Raw genomic sequence first — 19963 nt, 5'->3', positions numbered from 1 at the left:
AGAGGTATCTCAGGCATAGGTACAGTTGCTAGGTTCTGGAACTGGGTGAACCAGTTTGCAGACTGGTGCTGCAACTCTAGTTAGTTAAGAAAACTGAAGAAAGACACTCACCAGAGAGAAGCAGCTAAATGATGACTTTTCCGTGAATTTGTATTTGAGCATATAATTTACCTTAATAGACATCTTAACATCACAATAAGGTCCTTTTCAGGGACCATCTGTTACAGGATGGTGGGGAGGTGGACCCAAGCACAGAACTGAAGCCCAGCAAAAACAAAAACGTAATAGGCAATGGAAGACACAGTCGCCACCACCACTGAAGAAGCGTCCGGACCGAGGGTTAAACCATTGCTGTTATGGTCGACGGTCCGTGGCGCTACTGCTGCACCACGTGAGTGGGCGAGTGACAGGTCAAGGTGGTCTGAGGAAGGTGGAAAAGGATGTGGAAATAAAGGGCATATCAAAGCAACGTCTCAGACAATGTGCTCAAATAAAAGATACTTAGTAAGGCAAAATCAACAAAATGAAAACGCTGCCACCATGACTATGGCAGTTGGTGGGCTTTGCTCGATGTGTTTGCTCATAGAGCAAACACCTTTTGAGGCTTGGATTTATTTTTTTATTTTTTTATTTTTTATCTTTCTCTGTTCTGTTCTTTTCCTTTCTTTCCTTTCCTTTCCTGTTGTGTTATCCTTTTCTGTTCTTTTCCTTTTCTGTTCATTTTTGTTCTTTTCTCTTTGTTCTTTGACTAAGAGCCATACCAGTCACCCCCTCTACAAAGGTGTGACAAACATTGGCGTTTGCCAGCACCTTATATACGAGGGCTTCCAGGTGCGTCGAGTTAGTCTTGATAGCCAGCATCTTGCCACTGTCGCCCTCTGCCGGCCGCAGGTGGCGCAGGCTGGGTGCCTTGCTGCCAACGCCCTCTGCTGGTGGCAGGCAGTGCAGGGTGAACCCTTACAGGACCCCCCCCTCCTAGGGACAGCCCCAGAAGTCCCCAGGCCACCAGCCTGTGCCCGTTGGAACTCCCTGATGAGATCTGGGTCCAGAATATGGGACGCCAGAACCCAAGACCACTCCTCAGGCCCGTAGCCCTCCCAGTCCACCAAGTACTGGACACCACTCCATACCCGGTGGGGGTCCAGGAGTTGGCGGATGGCGTAAGCTGGGGAGCCAGCCACAAGATGTGGTGCAGGGGGCCGGATCCCACAAAGGAATGACCTAAGGCGGGACACGTGGAACGCCATGTAGACCCGCATGGAGGGCGGAAGGCACAGCTGATAGGAGACTGGGTTCACTTGCCGGTGGATCTTGAAAGGCCCCATATACCTAGGGACCAGCTTCTTGGACTCCACATGGAGTGGAAGATCCCTGGCCAAAAGCCAGACCTGCTGGCCAAGCCGGAAGGTGGGTGCCGGATGCCTCCTACGGTCTGCCACCTGCTTCCTGGCCTCGGTGGTGATCAGGAGGGAAGCACAGGCCATCTGCCATGCCCTCCAGCAATGCTGCATGAATTGCTCGGCAGCAGGAACCCCAACCTCGCACTCCTCCTCGGGGGACATGGGCGGAGTAAAACCAAACTGGCATTCAAAGGGCGACATGCCCAAGGACGAATGCCGGAGGGTGTTGTGGGCATATTCTGCCCAGGGTAAGTGCTCTGCCCAAGAGGAGGGGTTAGTGGAGGTCAAACACCGCAGAGTCTGGGCTAGGTCTTGGTTGACCCGTTCGGTCTGGCCATTGGACTCTGGGTGGAAGCCAGAGGAGAGGCTCACAGAGGCCCCCATGAGCCTGCAGAAGGCCTTCCAAAAAAGGACTAGTGAACTGGGGTCCCTGATCAGACACCAGATCGCTAAGCATCGTACCCTGTGCCCTGCATCGTACCCTGTACCCTGACCACGTGCTGGAGGAGGAGCTCCGCTGTCTCCTTGGCAGAAGGAAGCTTGGGCAGTGCCACAAACTTGCATGCCTTGGAGAAGCGGTCCACGAGGACCAGGATGGCTGTGTTACCCCTGGAGGGAGGCAGGCCCGTAACAAAGTCCAAGGAGACATGGGACCATGGTCGCACAGGGATAGGCCATGGGTGGAGGAGACCTTGGGGCCGTTACCAAGGTGCCTCGCAGTGTGCACATGTCTTGCAAGACACGACAAAGGCACAGACATCTCGCTCCATGCTTGGCCACCAAAACCTCCTGCGCAAGAAGAAATGATCTTGGCCAGGTCCATGTGGAGAGTGCCTGTGGACACCACAAAGCCCAAAAAGGATATTGTGGGGGCATGGAACACCAACTTCTCCAGCTTGACGTATAGGCAGTTCTCCAACAATAGTTGCAGAACCCGTCTAACGTGCCCGACATGTTCTTTTAGGGAGAGGCTGTAGATGAGTATGTCATCGAGGTAGATATACCCAGACACTCAGTGCTTCACAGAGGACTTCATTAATGAAGCGCTGGAAGACTGCTGGAGCATTCATTAACCTGAAGGGCATAATCAAGTACTTGTAATGCCCCGTGGGAGTGATGAATGCCGTCTTCCACTCATCCCCCTATGGATGAGGTTGTAGGCAATGTGCAAGTCCAGCTTGGTGTAGACTGTGGCCTGCTGCAGTGCCTCAAATGTTTTTGACATGAGGGGCAGGGGGTGACGGTCTTTGATGGTGATGGCATTGGGGCCGCGATAGTCCATGCAGGGGCCATGGCCTCTGTCCTTCTTCCCAACGAAGAAGCCTGCCCCTGCGGGAGAGGAGGATGGTCGTATAAACCCCTGTTCCAGCGCCTAATGGATGTAGTCCTCCATGGCAGCCTGTTCAGGGGCGAGAGCACAAACAACCGGCTGCGGGGTGGTGTGGCGCCTGGAAGCAGGTTGATGGCACAGTTGAATTTCCTGTGAGGCAGCAAAACCTGGGCCTCCTCCTTGCTAAAGACCTGCTTGAAGTCCCAATATTCTTTGGGGACCCCTGTGAATATGGCCTAGCAGGGCCCATGGGAGAGGGCACCCTATGGGGTGGGCAAGGGTTGGCCAGGCAATGCCCATCACACTGGGGCCCCCACACATACACAAACTGGGTGAACCAGTCAATCCGGGGGTTGTGCTGCCTAAACCAGCATCAGTCATAAGTGTGGGGCTTGGGTGAGCACGATACTCTCCTGATGTGGACCCACTCGTAAGGTGAGTGGCCCAGTTCAGTGAGTGACTGTTTTTTTTTAATCTTTCTCTGTTCTGTTCTGTTCTGTTCTGTTCTGTTCTGTTCTTTCCTTTCCTTTCCTTTCCTGTTGTGTTATCCTTTTCTGTTCTTTTCCTTTTCTGTTCATTTTTGTTCTTTTCTCTTTGTTCTTTGACTAAGAGCCATACCAGTCACCCCCTCTACAAAGGTGTGACAAACATTGGCGTTTGCCAGCACCTTATATACAAGGGCTTCCAGGTGCGTCGAGTTAGTCTTGATTGCCGGCACCTTGCCGCTGTCATCACCCTCTGCCGGCCGCAGGTGGCGCCAGCCCAGGCACCTTGCTACAAATGCCCTCTGCTGGCAGCAGGCAGTGTAGGCTGAACCCTTACGCCATCCATGATTTTGAAACATACAGGGGGTCTAAGAGGTTAATTAGAATCACCAGGACACCCTATATTTTGCACCTTAGGTGAAGTGCAAAACTAAAGAAGCAGCTTATCTGGGCTGATTGACAACATTTCTGGTAAGGGTGAGAATTGTGTAAATTTGGCATTTTGCTAACTTGTCACTGTAACGTTATGATTTATCGCAGGCTTTTAAAATGGCCTTTGTCAAAATTTTCAAATTGAGCTCTTCAAGATAAAGCATAAAAAAAGCTGGAACAAAAGCAAAATAAATGCATGTGTGCCACACTCTGTAAGAATCCAAATAATTTTCTCCATTTTGCTCTCTGGCCTGTAAAACTCAGAGCAGAATGAACACATGGTGTGAGTGTGAATCCGAGGTTATCAGCTCTGTGTGTGTTGTGCTTTTTTGTTGTGATCCTGCAGTAATTGAGTTCTTGGTGGGTGGTTGATTAAGATTAGAAGCTGCTCGAGATCTGCCTTTAGACCACGTCATAAAACCACTAACAAATTTGGCAATTAAGTCTGATGCTGAATATGTTTCACTGCCCGCCTCCCCACTTTAATAAAAGGGCAGGAAGCTCTATTCAACTGTCTGTCAATTAACATCTCATTTAAAAACTGTAAGTGTTTGCAAACATTGATTCGCAGATGTTGGTGGCTGGAATCTGGTTGCATGTGTGCAGAGCTTAGATAAAAAGACGTGTGAAAGACGGCTTAGATAAAATAAAATAGAGATAGAGCAAAAGGAAAACAACTGAGAAAAAGAGAGAGAGAATGAGAGAGGAGGGGGAAACAGAGTAAGGAGGGGAAGAGGGAGAGGGGGAGAGGGAGAGAGAGAGAGAGAGAAGTAAAAAAGGAGAGCGAGAAATAGCAAAAGAGGCAGAGAGGGATAAACAGGGTGACAAAGAAGAGAAAGGACAAGAGAAAGATAGTGGGAAAATAGAGATAGAGTGATCAATAGGGAGTAAAAAATGAAGCAAGATACATGTGAAAGCATGACAGAAAGAAAGAGTGAGGAAATGGAAAAGTGAGAAATAACTGAGACCAAAACAAAATGACAGAAGAGAGTAAAAGAGAGAGTAAAAAAAGTAAAAGAAGCAAGTGAGAGAGTAAGAGAGAGAGGTTAAAAGAGGGAGAGAGTAAAAGAGAGAGAGGGATAATAGAAATACATCAGAACACGTCATGTTGTTTTCCTGTTAATGGACAAGAAAGATGACCCAGAGAGAGAGAGAGAGAGAGAGAGAGAAGAAGAAGAGAGATTCACACAAGATTGAGAAGACAGTCAATGAGAAGAGTAAAAGGAAAGAACGCTAATCTTCAGGTTTTGAATTGCAGCATATCCATAATTCCTATTTTTTTTCTAATGTTATTATATTTAATAAATGATCTTATACAATGTAGTTTTAAATATTACAGTTTGCTGCATTTAATTCAAAGTCTTCGGAACAATTACAGCTCAGTAAAGCATTATAAGTCATGTAGCCCTCTACACTTTAGTATATTATAATCTGTCACAGTGAAGAGAGGTGGAGACTTGAATCAGCGACCTGGTCTCCAGACTAAACACTCATAAAATTTCAGCCCCAACAAAACTATTTACCGGAGGATCCGACCCTTCCTCACCCGAGAGGCTACCCAGGTGCTAGTGCAGTCTCTGGTCATCTCAAGGCTTGACTACTGCAACTCGTTCTTGGCTGGTTGGCTGGTCTTCCCATGCAGACCATCAAGCCTCTGCAACTCATCCAGAATGCGGCAGCACGACTTCAATCTGCCCAAGTTCAGCCACGTCACCCCATTGCTGCGCTCCCTTCACTGGCTTCCTGTAGCTGCACGCATCAGATTTAAAACCCTAACGCTGGCCTACAAAGCCAAAAATGGACCAGCCCCTACCTACTTGATGGTAAAATCTCGAACTGTACCACGAGTCCTTCGAGATTCGAGTACAGCTCGGCTTGACCCGCCATCCTTCAAGGTGCACGGAAGACGAGCGTCGAGAATGTTCTCTGTACTGGCACCCAGGTGGTGGAATGAACTCCCACTGGCTGTCCGAACGAGAGTCTCTTGCTGTCTTCAAACGCAGACTGAAGACTCATCTTTTTACGCAGCACTTGAATGAGCATTGAACTATAAGCTGCACTTATTTTATTTATCTTATTGTTAATGTATTGCATTGAATGTCACAGAGTTCTGCGTTCAACTCTGTTTCCTTTTCTCTTGGTGTCTGCAGTGACATTTGTTTCTAGCAGCATCTGAGCTCAGGTCTGTCTTTTTCTCTAAGCTATTGGTAACTAGCAAAGATACTTTCTCTATATTGACAAAGCACTTCTTGTAAGTCGCTCTGGATAAGAGCGTCTGCTAAATGCTGTAAATGTAAATTTACATTAGCACCTTGTGTCAAAAGTTACAGGTGAGACAATGCAAAACATTTGGCCATAATGCAGTTTGGATATTAAGTATACTAACTAGCTCAATAGTTAATTAAACCACATTTTTAATTTATCTAGCTGACATTTTAGTGGGTTATAGATCATATTCCTTTAAACATTGTCATGCATTCTGCCAGTCCTCAGACGGACGAGAACTGCATTCCCCAGAATCCACTGGGGAATCAAGAGGCGGAGCTAGTTCCTTCGCTCTTGCAATCGGACTCAAACTCCATTATGCAGACTCCTCAGCCAAGTCACATGACTTCGGAATGGTTCTCGTCCTCCAATCATCGTTCAAGTTCACCTGAGTACTAAATACCTTCAGCTGTGTATTGGTCATATGACTAGAGAGATTAGTATATAAGCCCAAGCTTTAGCTAAGACTAGTTGCAAGGTATTGCTTTCCCTGTCAAACTACTGAGCATTTTCTGTACTGGTGTTTATCATGTATTTGATCTTCTGCCTGTTTTTTAGTTTACTCTGTCTTTTGGATTTTCCCTTGTGTACTTCAGCCTGACTTATTGGATATATGGTTTTGACCCATCGCTTGTTTTATTGACTCTGATCTGTATTGCCCTTTTTGGTTATGGTTGCCATTCTGACTCTGCTGTGTTTACTGGAACTGACCCATGCCTGTTTTCTGACTACTCCATACTTTCCTGATTCTACAAGTAAAGATTCACTTGTGTTTTATATCCACAAGCGTCTGCTTCCTGATCTCACGTTACAAACATATTATGAGATCAGCTGGATTAGTTATTACACTAGATAACTGTCACAATAGGCAGATGAACCAGATTGTCATTAAAGTAAAATAATTGGGTTTTGTTATGAAATGGGCTAACCAAAGGGGTAGTCAATAAGCCAAGCCAGGTCAGAACCTTGAAAACAATAAACAGGTACAGAGGGAACTAGAGATCAAAGTACATAAACAGGCAAGGGTCAAAGGCCAGAAAAACAAACAATACAATACCAAAAACTAAAGGAGAATCCAGAAGAGTAAATGAAAGACAAAAAGGCCAAATAACATGGGGAGCATAAACACTCGGTACACAAAAGCTAAGTCTAACGGCAAAACTTTGCAAAGAGCATCTGATATAAAAAGATATATATATATATATATATATATATATATATATATATATATATATAAAACGATAGATAACGAGCACAGATATAAACAGTTAGAACTAAGGGGAGGAGGATTTGTGTCATTATCATAAAAAAAATTTATTACAAAAACTTTAAACAGTGCTGTATCATCATAAAACACATCCTCACTGGTTTATTAGAATGACTGTGATCTAAACATTTGAACGCTAAAGTAAAGAAAGGGGAAGGTAAATGATCTGACCGTCAGTAGAACAGCCAGTTGACCCGTCACTGGAACAGTAGCGCATCTCTATCCTCTGCCTGCCCACCTCCAGCAGCCCCGGCTCAGCCACGCGCGCCTTACAGGTATAGCGGAATCGCTGTTCGTAGTGACCACCATTATCTGAGATATTCACAGGCGTCCAGGGCGTCCAAGGGGTCGTTTTCTTCAGATCCGGACAGGGCAGAGTGTTACAAGACTGGTATTCCTATAAAAACAGGAATACAAAATACAATGTAGCATATCTGAATTGTGCATTTTCATCTTTTGTGTTTCGTCTTTTGTTTTTGACACTGTAATAAACATAGTTTGGCTTTACAATAATTACAATAATTTAAGATACCAACTTAATTTTTGGTACAACTGTTTATTGAAACATGCTTTTTCCAGCAGCACACATTATTTTTGGTGGCCTTTTTTCAAACATTAGAAATTGGATATAAAATGTAGGCATGATGTAATTTTTTTGTAGGCATGGTGTAATTCCTTGTTTTTTTTGTAATTTTTTTGCTGCACAGACTTTATTTTATTTAATTTTGTGTCAGAACAGCCATTGAGCTGTTAATTTTCCCATCTTAAAAAAGTAAAAATTCACATTTTTAAAAGGAAAATTACACAGATGCCTGAAGAACTATAAATATACGATTTTTCAGTATTTAGTGTGTGCACACATTGCCTTATTTACAGTTTCCATTGTTTTCAGGATATTCACTTTCGGTTTTCAAGACATCTCAAAGACATCTGCAGCCACACCTCCAAAGTTCAGTCTTAGAAGTTAGTTTTACATTTTCTTCTTCTAACCATCCAAGTAATCCAAACACATTCAGTAATTTTGAGGTCTGGGGTGGACAGTCCATTGTTCTGAGAACACCAGCAGCTGACCTTCTTAACAGCTACACATCCCTTCAGACTCATAGTGTTGAGTTGTCTTCTCAAAGTGGAAAGATGGGCAGAAACACCTATAGATTCTGTTCAGATCTGAAGTAAAAGTGGAGCTAGATTTTCTCTCCTCTCTCAAAGATGGAAGCTTCAAGCGCTGTTTATCTCATGGGGACAATTTTGTTGGTCAACCAGGTCTTCCAGGTGGCTGTGAGGAAGCCCATTTTCCCTCGACCTGTTAATCCTCTTAAATTCCAGTTTGGGAAACTTCTGTTTTTGCATTTATTTTCCTTTGACTTTTTCCTGCCTTATGCACATATTATCTTATATCTAATATTTAATCTCCTCAGAAACATCTCCTGGAACAGTCATTTCAAAAGTATTAAAGTAAGAAATACAGATTTAAGGAGGGCCAAATTTGTTCAAATCTAAACTTTAAGCTAATTGAATAGAATTACAAATACATATCTCTGTATTTTGTTTGGTAGCAAATAGAAATAGGCAAATAGAAATAGTCAGAAAGCATAACAGAATACTTAGTGCTTGTCCACTCTCGACCTTCCAACAACAAATACAAGAACATGTTAGTGCTCAACAAAACATACAGACTTTCTAGAGCATTATAAATATTCATTTGGAAATGTAATGTTATCCTTTTTACAATTTTATTAATCTGAAATGATGGTGTAGCTTTAAATGTTATGTACAGAAATTAATTTTAGGTTTTCTTTGCATAGCAAAGACTTGCATAGGTGTGAAATGTTTGAATACTACATACAATTTTTTTTTTTAATTGAAATCTTCTCAGCATATTGCAGACAAAATATTGCAAAACCTGACACAAACAATAGATTTTTCAGTAGGTTTACCTGTTGCTGGCAAATATTAATATCATATCAGTTGATTTAGTGAAATATTAGTCTTAATGTTACATTTACAGAGTTTAACAACAGTTAAACACAATGTTTAAAATTTAAATGAGAACTTGATGTGGCAAACCTGAATTTTGAAGTTGTCTGCACTGTTACAGAAATTAAATTGACGTGTTTGCTTGAATTTGTCATGGAAATCCATGTCTTGAGTACCAGGTGAGTTGGTGTGGAATGACTCTTACTGGTTCATTTGGTCTTATGGTGCCATTTTGCTGAGCCCTACTGCTCCCTTTGCTGAACATGGCAGGAAATAATTAGAAAAGGTCATCGGCCATGTTAATTTACATCAGCTGAAAAAAATAAATAAATAAGTAAATGCTGTCACAACGCAAAAATGGCACTGCAATTTGACTTGTATTTCAAGAACCTGATGGAAGACAAACAGACTCCCCGCTACAGTGAAGTGAGAATGCAAAGGAGATCTATGAAGAAGCTGAACTGAACTTGGTGTCATACATTTCCCAAGCCTCTACGCCAAAACACCACCATAAATCTTCATCTTAAATATGTATAAAGATATGCTATCTAGCCACAATGCCTGCACGTCAAGTTCTAATAATATATGAACTTTTGGGCCTTTAGTTTATGATAATTTAGAGTGTCTGCAAAAAAAAGAAACGCCATCAAGCGTTCGGGTGATGAGATTTGTCTTCTGACAGCTGAATAAATTAGCTTTAAAAATAAAGAGGCATAAGTTTCGAGTAAATCATGTGTGTTCATTTGGCGGAGTGGTGAGCTGTGGCCGTTTTCCGTCCATTTATTTATTTATGCCGAGTAGACCTTGAGCGGCTGCCAGACCTTGGGGGAAAAAAAAGATAAAAGTCGTTGCTGTTCATCCGTCAAGCTGTCAAAAAGAGCAAGCGGACGTGGAGCAGCGCGACTGAGCCGATTCCTCTTCACACATGCGCTACAAAAGGAGAAGACCAAGGTTAAGGAGCTACGGTAATTTATGTCCAGTTACTACACAGGACAAAGTGGCACTCTTGACAGGTCACCTGCTTTAAACCATCTAGACCTGGTCATTAAAGTTTATTTCTACTTATGTTATTACAAAAGAACCGTAATAAGCTGCTCACTTTTCAAAATATCTGTAATTTAATTACCAAGATGTAGTTAAAGTAATCCAGAGTGGTTTTTAGATTCATTTTGTGGCAGATAGAAAAGTACCATTCCAGTCTTTGAAGGGATGTCGGCACTTTTGATATCCTGCCCAAGGAACCGAACTGTCAAGGGGCATTGTTGGTATACAGGCGCCAGAATGTAACTGTGGCATCATTTAAAGTGGGACAGAAAATTCCCAGAACAAGCTGGTGAATAGGAAGCCAACTTCAGGACAACTTTCAGGGTTCAGTGTTGTCATTTTGCTCTGCACAGTTTCTCAAATCTTGGAGAACATCGAGCAGGCTTTGTTCAGTGTTTGACACTGAAGAGACTGAATAGAGGCTCCATCTTTATTAGCAAAAGCAATCAGGAAGTAGCAGCTATGGCATGTGATTCGCTGAAGCCAGAACATCTCAAATTGAAAGTTTGATAATGAGCTACAATCTTTAAGTGACTGTGTTGTTGTTGTGATCGAAAGCAAGTAGCTTCTATAGGTAACATTAGCTACCTGCAAGCTCAAAGTCACTAGCATAGCTAACTAGCTAACAAAATAGTATGACAACTCAGCTCATTTATACAGAGGTTCGTTTTATTTTCCTGCCTGTATCTACAGTATTTTGTTGCTTCAGTGTGAGCTATCGCGGTGCCTCGCTGTAAACCAGCAAATCGGAACAGAGCTCATCAAAATATTCAAAAGCCCTCTAAAAAAGGAAAACAGCTAGTTTCATTCTAGGGCCAAATCCTTAGCCTGTAAATGGGTGTGTAAAACCACACATGGGCATTTTTAGCCCCAACCAAAGTCAAATACCTTCTATGTAGACAGAGGACAGTATAAAATTCTGAATAAATGCATTCAATGGCATTTTATAATACTTTATATAACCCTTATAATACTTTTTTCTTGTATTTGATTTGTTCTCGTTTTTTTATTTTGTGTTTGTATGTTTTCATGTACCGAAAACAGTCATAACTCACTTGTATGTAACTATTTTCCAACCTCTCTTTATCTTTATTAAACAGTCTGTTTTTGTTACTGTGCCTTTAAGACTGATTTATGGAAATAAGTTCTGTTCTGACTGACCACCTTGTGTTGCACCTCATTCAAAAAGCTGTCCAGGCAGAAAAACTCCTTATACTTAAACTCCTTAGCTTCAGCTGTAGGCTGAATAGGCAGAAATATGTAAATGCATTGTTTTTTTTAATGCATGTTCATTTTTTTGACAACAGTTAAATCAAAACAGACGTTTTTTGCAGCTGTGTTGAAACTATAATAGCACTGACACACTACATCAGACTTTTTTTTTTTTACCATGTTATGGGAAACAAATACCAGAGTTGGATGGGGAGATTAAATGACCCGCTTCAGCAAATTTCTCTGAGCAGATTCCATATCTAAATAGGAAAAGCAAGTAAATAGAGCAGATACACAGAAATAGTAGAAGTAAGACATGAACATTTAGGAAGGTAAATGTTGGGTTCTTGTGTGATTCTGTTATTTGCATTTGAGCTACAAACGGGGTGAATATTTAAAGCGGGATCTGAAGTGTTTTCTCACAGCATGAAAGGCAAATGTGTTTACAAGTGGACTTGGCCAATAATTACAGCCTTCTAATAAAAACCACACGGTGTGTCTTGATTCGGCCCCAAACGAACGCGCTTTAAGCAGGCCGCAAGCTGTTCACCTCTTTTCATAATGATAGCTTGGCTAAACAGGCTCGCTCTCCTCATAACATTAAAGGCTGTTTTGAAGTGCGAACAGCACTGGCAGTGACTAAAATGCTAGTTTCAGGCAATAATTTTGTAAAAAATCAAATGTCAGTTGCATGCAGTTAGCACTACCCCACAAATAGGTGGGGTATAAGCTTCCACTACTAGTTAACTACTTAAAGGCCACGGCACAGTAGGAGTTGCATGACTGTTCATTTTTACCAGCTGACTAGTCATTCACAACAGTATTTGAAAAAACTGATCTGTATATTTTAGATGCTGTGATTTAAAGTGAGTCTTTTATAGAAGAGTTTTTGTTGTATTTCAGTATATTTTAATTTCAGGCCCTCTGTACACAGACGTACACAGACTGTCTGATGTAAACTTCACATTAAAGTCACCACATCTCTCAGAATCTCATTTCTCAGGTCATTTAAATTGGCTCTAACTATCTCTGCCTCCTTATACCAGCTTTATTCGTGCAGAACAATTATTTATCCAGCTAAGTCCTAATAGCAAACAGTTGCATCTCTATAGATAAGCCTTGCAGAGCGAAATATAGTCGTTGAACCAGAAAACATTCATGCTGTCCTATTGTAAGAAGCATTTTGTTTGAAACTGTAGGCAGTAAGTTTGCTGTGCCGACTGGTACTCCACTTTATCTGACGCCAGTTTGTTTTTGTGTATATAAGGCAAAGGGTCTGTGATTGGTTGGTTTCCAGGTCAGTCAAATTTCCCTTTCCTATCAGATGGCAGTTCTCAAAACCTACCCAGTCTGGCCTTTCGAGCCTGTATTTCAGAGCAGATTTACAAAGCTTGCAGTTGAAGTGAATTTATTTTGTGTAGTATTTCCACATTACTATAGTACTTTATTCTTCATATTTAGCAGAAAAAGTGATTTCCATTCTCTATTCTTGCCTCTTTACTGCAGTTTTTACCACCACTGTATTTCATACCCTATCCTCAACTAGCTGACTGTTAGTAGATTTATTAGTCAACTAACCATCTAATTTATGCAACCCATACTGCACCTAGGACATGATGATGCAGCATCCTAAAATCCAAAATCCAAATCCAAAGTCAATGCTTTTAATGGCACTGACATTTGCCATTATGGGATTACATTCAACTTGAACGAGATCATATGTGCCTTAAAATTTACACCGGAAAAGGCAGTCAGTCACCTCATGCAACATTATTATCCAAGTCACCTTTTATCCTCTTCAGGAAGAGGTTTACCACACAAGGTAAATTCATAGATTATGTTGAAATTTTGATTTGATTACATTCCATTACGAGTGCAGAGTATGCTGGGGCCTTTAGCCTCATAACTCCTGTGCAAAACTAAAGAGGAGTTCACATTATGCTTTTTCTGAAGGTGTAAAACCACAAAGTGCACTGCGCAGTCTATACTTTTTGAGGTTTAGCTGTGGTTTTGATATGTGCAGGCAGAAAGCTGTGGCTTTGCTCTTTAACTATTAAATAGCAAGCACTGTTTATTTCAAAATAATTTGGATTCAACAACTCTAACACTAAATCCCTTCTCCGTTACAGCTGATACAGAACTATTATTATTTTTTTATATTTATGTATAATATTACTATATTATTATATATTATTTTAACACTACTCAACCATAATATACTGATGGCTATTGTTTTTACTACACAGTAACCAACGCTGTCCTGTCAGGTTTATTTTTGTCACTTTGAGTGAAATGCAAGGCATGTGTGCAAAAACAGAACAGCTCTGCAATGTTAGCCCCCAAAGAAAGTAACTTCAGACTCCAAACATGTCTTAGTTGGGGGACTACATTTTAGGATAATGGGGGAAAAACATCTCATTTTAAGGAAATAATAATAAAAAAATGACAAAACAAAGAAACATTCCTTTCCTTTGTGAGAACCACAAAATGCAACATTAAAACAAGCAATTCATCCCCTACAACACATTGCTATAGCACCTCTGTTTGAGGACGTTAAGTAAAAGCGATGGCTCTGCACAATGCACTCAATCGTGTCTCGTCTAAATTGGATTCAATTAGAAAATCTCCCCCACCAAATTCAGCTGGGGCCGTCCATACGCATCACACTGTGTTCCAGGCAGGGTATTCTGCTGATGATTCTTATTGAACTGGCTAGGCACCATCTGTGGTCTGCGTAAGGATCATAATGTGAGACATCAGGCAAATTTGATCCAGCCTCCAGCAGCACAATCAATTCACTTCTTTGTCCATGACAACGCACAATATGTGCAGTAAAGCCCCTCTCTCCAGTCTGCCACGATTTCTTCACCACTATATCTCTAATCCTTCAAATGCTATTCGATCTCTGACTCCCTGTTTGTTTCTGCTTTTCTTCCTTATGCTCTCTGCCATACCAAAAGTAATGCAATGAAGATTTTTATTTTATGTATGATTTTAAATATGCTGACAATTTGACAATATATTTCATTTTCTGATCTTCTACTGTCCTCTTACATTTTCAGGTTTTGAAATTGTGCATAAGAAAACCTGAACAGAAAAGCCAAACATTTTCTAACCGTTAAGGTGAGATGCAAGAAAGAGTGACAGAGTCATATGTTTCCACTCCATCTTAAGACCACAATAACCATGGCAGCAGATAAAAATGCCATGCAATATGCCTAGATTGACAAAGAAATGTAAGCTTTTCTTGATTTAATCTACAAAGGTACCATCTTGGAAAATAACAGTGAAATCCTATGTTTAAACAAATGTACAACAACAAAATACAGTATAATAAAACAGAGCCACAGAGTTCTTAAGACTAATCTACCTAAACAGGCGAGGTTTAAATGATTGCATTGGGCTACTGTTTGTTTTGTGGTCTTTTGTTTAAGTAAACTTTTATTGTTGCATCATGGTTAGATGGTGAGCTAGTAAGACAGTAAATAAGAAGAAAGCAAGCCAGTCAGTCTGTAAATTGGTAAGTCAATGAGTCAGTAAGTAAGAAACAAAGTCAGGCAGTAGGCCAGTAAATAAGTAAGTCATTATGTAAGCAAGAAAGTCAGTGACCAAGTCAGAAAGTCAGTAATAAAGAAAATCAGTAAATAAGCCAGTAAATGAGTCACTTAGTAAGTCAGTAAGCAATTATATAAGTAATTACGTCAGTAAATCAATGGGTCATAAAGTCAGTAAATCAATAAGTCAGAAAGTACGTCAGTCAGTAAGAAAGTAAGTCAGTGAGTAGTTATGTGCTCACTCGCATTTAGCAGGCTGAAGATTTTCCACAAGGGGGTGCTATTAGCACTCAAAAACCTTTGGTGCTTTACATCAATGACACTGGGTGTCGTTGCATAATATTTATCATCTGATGGAAGTGGATTAATTTGCATTTTCTTTTTTCTAAAGAATTTCAGAAATGTTTCAGACAATATATTGGTTGCCCAAAAAAGGATATTAGGCTTCCATTTAATTGGGCCTTAAGAAAATTTTGCCAATGAAGCACTGATATTGCATATTATATATTATAAAGAATTAACACTCCTAACATGAGGAAATGATGTCATTTTGTAACAGATTACAACATCTGAAATAATATTCTTTATTTTGACAAGTTTGATTTATGACCATATAATAATTCGATTGGCTATACAATTCTTATTATTATACAGCCAAAAATGACATGTTCTGGGCAAAAAACATATTTCTCTATAATTCTCCCTCTGTTTGCCTCCATTTGTGCTCACTTTATTCTCTGGAGTCTGTTCTGGTGGATATTATATCAGGAGAGGTTTGATACTCCATTACAGTTACTCTATTAAAGTGTTATTATTACAGAAGTGGGATTATGGCAGGGATTAAGGGCTGTGGTCTATTCCTCTGACCTTTGACCTCTGCTGACTAATGGCTAATTTTTCTCATCACTTACTTAATTACCACACACACTGTTGTTTATTTCTTGCACAAGCACACGATCAAACAACACCAGCTCCAGCTCTGCTGCGCTACAATGAAAGGCAGCAAAGCCATTCATTACCCACAATCCTTTGAGTGCATCTATTACTGCCGCCACACCTGAGGGACCAGCTGAGTCACACCGGGCCTCCAAAGACAAATAAGCTCAATTATCAGCATTGGCAAGAACTCTGTGGCCTCTGTGGGCCTCTGTGGCCCACGCAACACGATCCTCTCCCTCCACAGTCACTATGAGAGCTTACATCATTACATCATGCAGGAATGTGTTTAATTCCCCGGAGGAGTTTTCAGTCTGCCCTCTGTTTCAATTAACCAGGAATCCTCACCGCACAGCCAGCGTTCAAGTCAAGCACTTGCGGAGACGTTCTGAATTTGTTCTGTGTGCTTTTCATTTTGGATAAATTGAGTTCAATTTCCAGGTCTTGTACATTTATTTTTCACACAGCAGTACTATCAACGCGGAGAGCATTACACCTGCTTTCGCTAAAGCTAATCAATCAAAATTAACAAAAAGCAAAGCAACACTTTCTATGACACCTGCACTTATAAATACTTATAAATGTTTATTATCCATTTAAAAGGCATTATAATGAATAGTGACACTTGTGTTATTGCATGTCCATGAGATTTTTTTTACTGTTACCAAGTTAGAATTATTTCTGTGCATTTATAAACGCTTATGAATAAATGTTTTACAGAAAGTGTCACAGAAGCACAAGCAGCATAAACAAATCTTGCACAGATCTAGATCAGTCAGTACGTTTGGTGTCACTTCTTTAGTTTTAGCACTGCAGGTGAACACTCACAAGTAACACATGATCATATGCAAAAGATTTGTGATAAGAGGTCTACACATCCCCTATAGGGAACCAATAAGAATACTTTTCCACAAGTTTTAATGTACAAATTTTAGTTTATTTATTTAGCTGATTTGAACTTATTTTCACTTAGAAAATCAACAAAATGTCATTAGACCAGGGATGCTCAAAATTTTTGCATGCTAATATAGCACCTGAATTTGGTCTGCATTTTAGGCATGCAATTAGCAGTAGCATAATGCATTTTTTGTGGTATAAGCTTCCATTACTTTTTAGCTACAGCAACTACAAACTTGAACAAATATTCCTTGGATGATTGAAAACTGTACCAATTTGCGGCCAGGAGTTGTGACATGTCACGGCCAGATGTCCTTATAGGTCTTCCAGTGGACAGGTATCCTAACAGGATTCTCAGTGGCCAGGACACCCAAAAGGTCTTCCAGTGGCCAGGAATCCCAACAGGTTTCTCAGTGGCCAGGAGTGCCAACATGTATTTCAGTGGCCATAAGTCCCAGGAGGTGGCCCAGATGCCTGAGACCACCAGAAGAGTGTATTAGGAGTGCTTAGTACACTGAAACTGCATGAAGACAGTGCCTAGTAGTCCAAATCAGTTTACCATACTGTAAACACACCACCTTATTAGAGCTGATTGATTTTTTCACTGGCAGCACGTTAATGAAAGATAACACCACAAGCTAAACACTCCGTCACATTGCCTATTCACGCACTAGCAATTATAGTTTGCTAATTACGCTACATGCTTTATTGTGCACAACAGCAGAATGGCATTTAACCTTATTAAATAAATCCCTCATCAAGCCTGGTCAGCTTGAGCTCTACTGTTAAAATAAAAACAATCAATTTGAAAATGGTCTTTCCTTTATTGTAGCAAGTATCACACCAAAACTTTTAGAGATTACCAGCAGCCCTGGCTCAAAAAAAAAAAAAAAAACTCCCCAGAAAGAGGTAAAACATCTGAAACAGATGTTAGCCATCTTTCATCAATTAATGTCCGACACATCCTGTACCTGCGGAGGGTAGCAGGTGGTCATGGGAACATTAATTCCTGCCAGCACACACACACACTGCACTGCAGATAGTGATAGTGACAGACACATCTGAATCAGGGGCCTACAACTACCTTACAACTTGCATCTGGTATATTTAAGGGTCCATTTCCCACATTTTGCTAATATTTTGTTCAGCTGAAGGCCACTCAGAATGTTTGTGTGACTTTATGTGCCAAATAGTCACAATTTGCTTTTATATGACCATTTTCCAACCTCTCTTTAGTGTATTTGTATACTCTACCTTGGAGACTGATATACACACACTGTTATGATTGCCTGCCCTATATGTACCTGTGTGTGTATCTGATTTGAAAAACAGATCCAGCTTGAAATGTGGAACAAACAGGTTTGGCACTGAAATCCTCAAGAATATAAGGAAGCTTCGGCCATTTCTTTTGTTTCTGTGGATCCTTGGAAGGCTTTAGTGATCTCTCTACTTACTGACAGCCAGGAACAACACAACCAACTACCCATAGGCTGAAGGGGTAGGGCTAAACCGCTGTAGGCTGAATGGGTGGGCCTATCATTTTAGTTTATATAATTCTTTAACAATTAATAGGTTTCCCCTGATATGGACCTTTGAAACACAAAGTAGTGTTTTGGCCCTTCATGACTGGAACCTCAGACCAGGATCAATTGTGGCTACTGTTACCAACAGAAGTTTACACATTACACTTACTCTCTTTAATATCTTAATCTATCAACCACTGAGCAGACAAGTTCTTAGTGCCACATCTGCTGGAATACGTTTCTGTGCTCCTCAGTGTAATTAAAGTAGGAAACTCAAGACAACTCCAATTAAAGTCCCCTCACCACTCCTCAAAGAGATGGCGTGTGTCTCTGGAGTGAAATGAAATGGGACTGAACAGTTACAGAAAAACTGTGTAATGCAGTGACCTCTCAATTGCTCTGTCCTTCTCTTACTCTACCCATCTGTCTACCCATCCAAAGACACTCGGTGTAATTTGTTGCTTCCTTCTTTTCGAGGCTGGTAAAAATAGCCGGTCTACTTAACTTGAGAACAGAGTGGCACAAACCCACTGACACACACTTTTTATACAATGGTAGGACATGGAACTATACATATATCTGATAAGTGTTATAAATATGTAAGTACCAATATGTAATAATTGAACATGTTAATAATAACATTGACATACTATATTAATGCCATGATTTTTTAACAACATTGACATGCCTTTAAGACATAGGTATTTATATGTAATAATAATAACATATTACATATAACATAGAAAGTTGCCATGTGGAAATACAAGTACCTATATGTAATAATACTACATGCAATAATTAGTACTGCCATACTTAACTGCTAAATTGTTAATGCCACTCATTTACCATTAACCTAGCATTAAAGTATAATTATTAATATGCCCCTCTATATTTGTATATAACATCTATATTATATTATATGAGCTTGTTTGACGTCCCATTCCGAAACCATGAGCATTAGTATGGAATTGTCCCTCCTTTGCGGCTGTAACAGCCTCCAGTCTTCTGGAAAGGCTTTCCACAAAATTTTGGAGTGTATCTGTAATCTTTCCCATTCAGTCATAAAGCTTTAGTGTGGTCAGACAAAGACTTTGGGTGAGAAAGCCTGGCACACAATCAACATTACAGATGATAACAAAGGTGTTCAGTGGAATTGACTTCAGGGCTCTGTGCAGGCCACTGGACTTACTTCACACCAGACTTTAAAACCATGGTCTTTATGGACCTCGCTTTGTGCACAGGGGCACAGTTATGCTGGAACAGGAACGTGTCTTCCCCAAACTCTTGTCACAAAGTTAGAAGTATATAACTGTCTAAAATGTTTTTGTTTGCTGTAGCACTAAAATTGCCCTTCAGTGGAACTAAGGGGTCCAAACCCTGAAAAACAGCCCTGGACCATCATCCTCCACCAAACTTTACTGTTGGCACAATGCATTCTGATAGGTAGCGCTCGACTGAGACATCCGCCAAACCCATCCATCAGACAACCAGATAGTGAAGCGTGATTCATTTCTCTAGAGAACATGTTTCCACCACTCCAGAGTCCAAAGTTCGCTTACTTTACCAGCTGATGCTTGACATTGCACATTTTGATCTTAGGCTCAAGTGCAGCTGATTGGTCATGGAAACCCATTTCATGAA

At 40.8% G+C, this 19963-nt stretch overlaps 1 protein-coding gene across 2 annotated transcripts in view; it reads right to left on the bottom strand.

Moving 5' to 3' along the window:
- Positions 1-19963, bottom strand: part of sema5a (sema domain, seven thrombospondin repeats (type 1 and type 1-like), transmembrane domain (TM) and short cytoplasmic domain, (semaphorin) 5A) — a 246127-nt gene that overhangs the window by 40647 nt on the left and 185517 nt on the right. For both annotated transcript variants that reach the window (XM_017696239.2, XM_017696238.2), the window contains exon 16: positions 7351-7576. In XM_017696239.2, coding sequence (XP_017551728.1) covers positions 7351-7576 — 226 coding nt within the window. The remainder of the gene's footprint in view (positions 1-7350; positions 7577-19963) is intronic.

Source organism: Pygocentrus nattereri, chromosome 24 (genome assembly GCF_015220715.1).
Source record: "Pygocentrus nattereri isolate fPygNat1 chromosome 24, fPygNat1.pri, whole genome shotgun sequence".
In the NCBI taxonomy this organism is placed as follows: Eukaryota; Metazoa; Chordata; class Actinopteri; order Characiformes; family Serrasalmidae; genus Pygocentrus; species Pygocentrus nattereri.
Note: the sequence above shows the minus strand (reverse complement) of the source record. Positions and strands in the feature narration are given on the sequence as shown.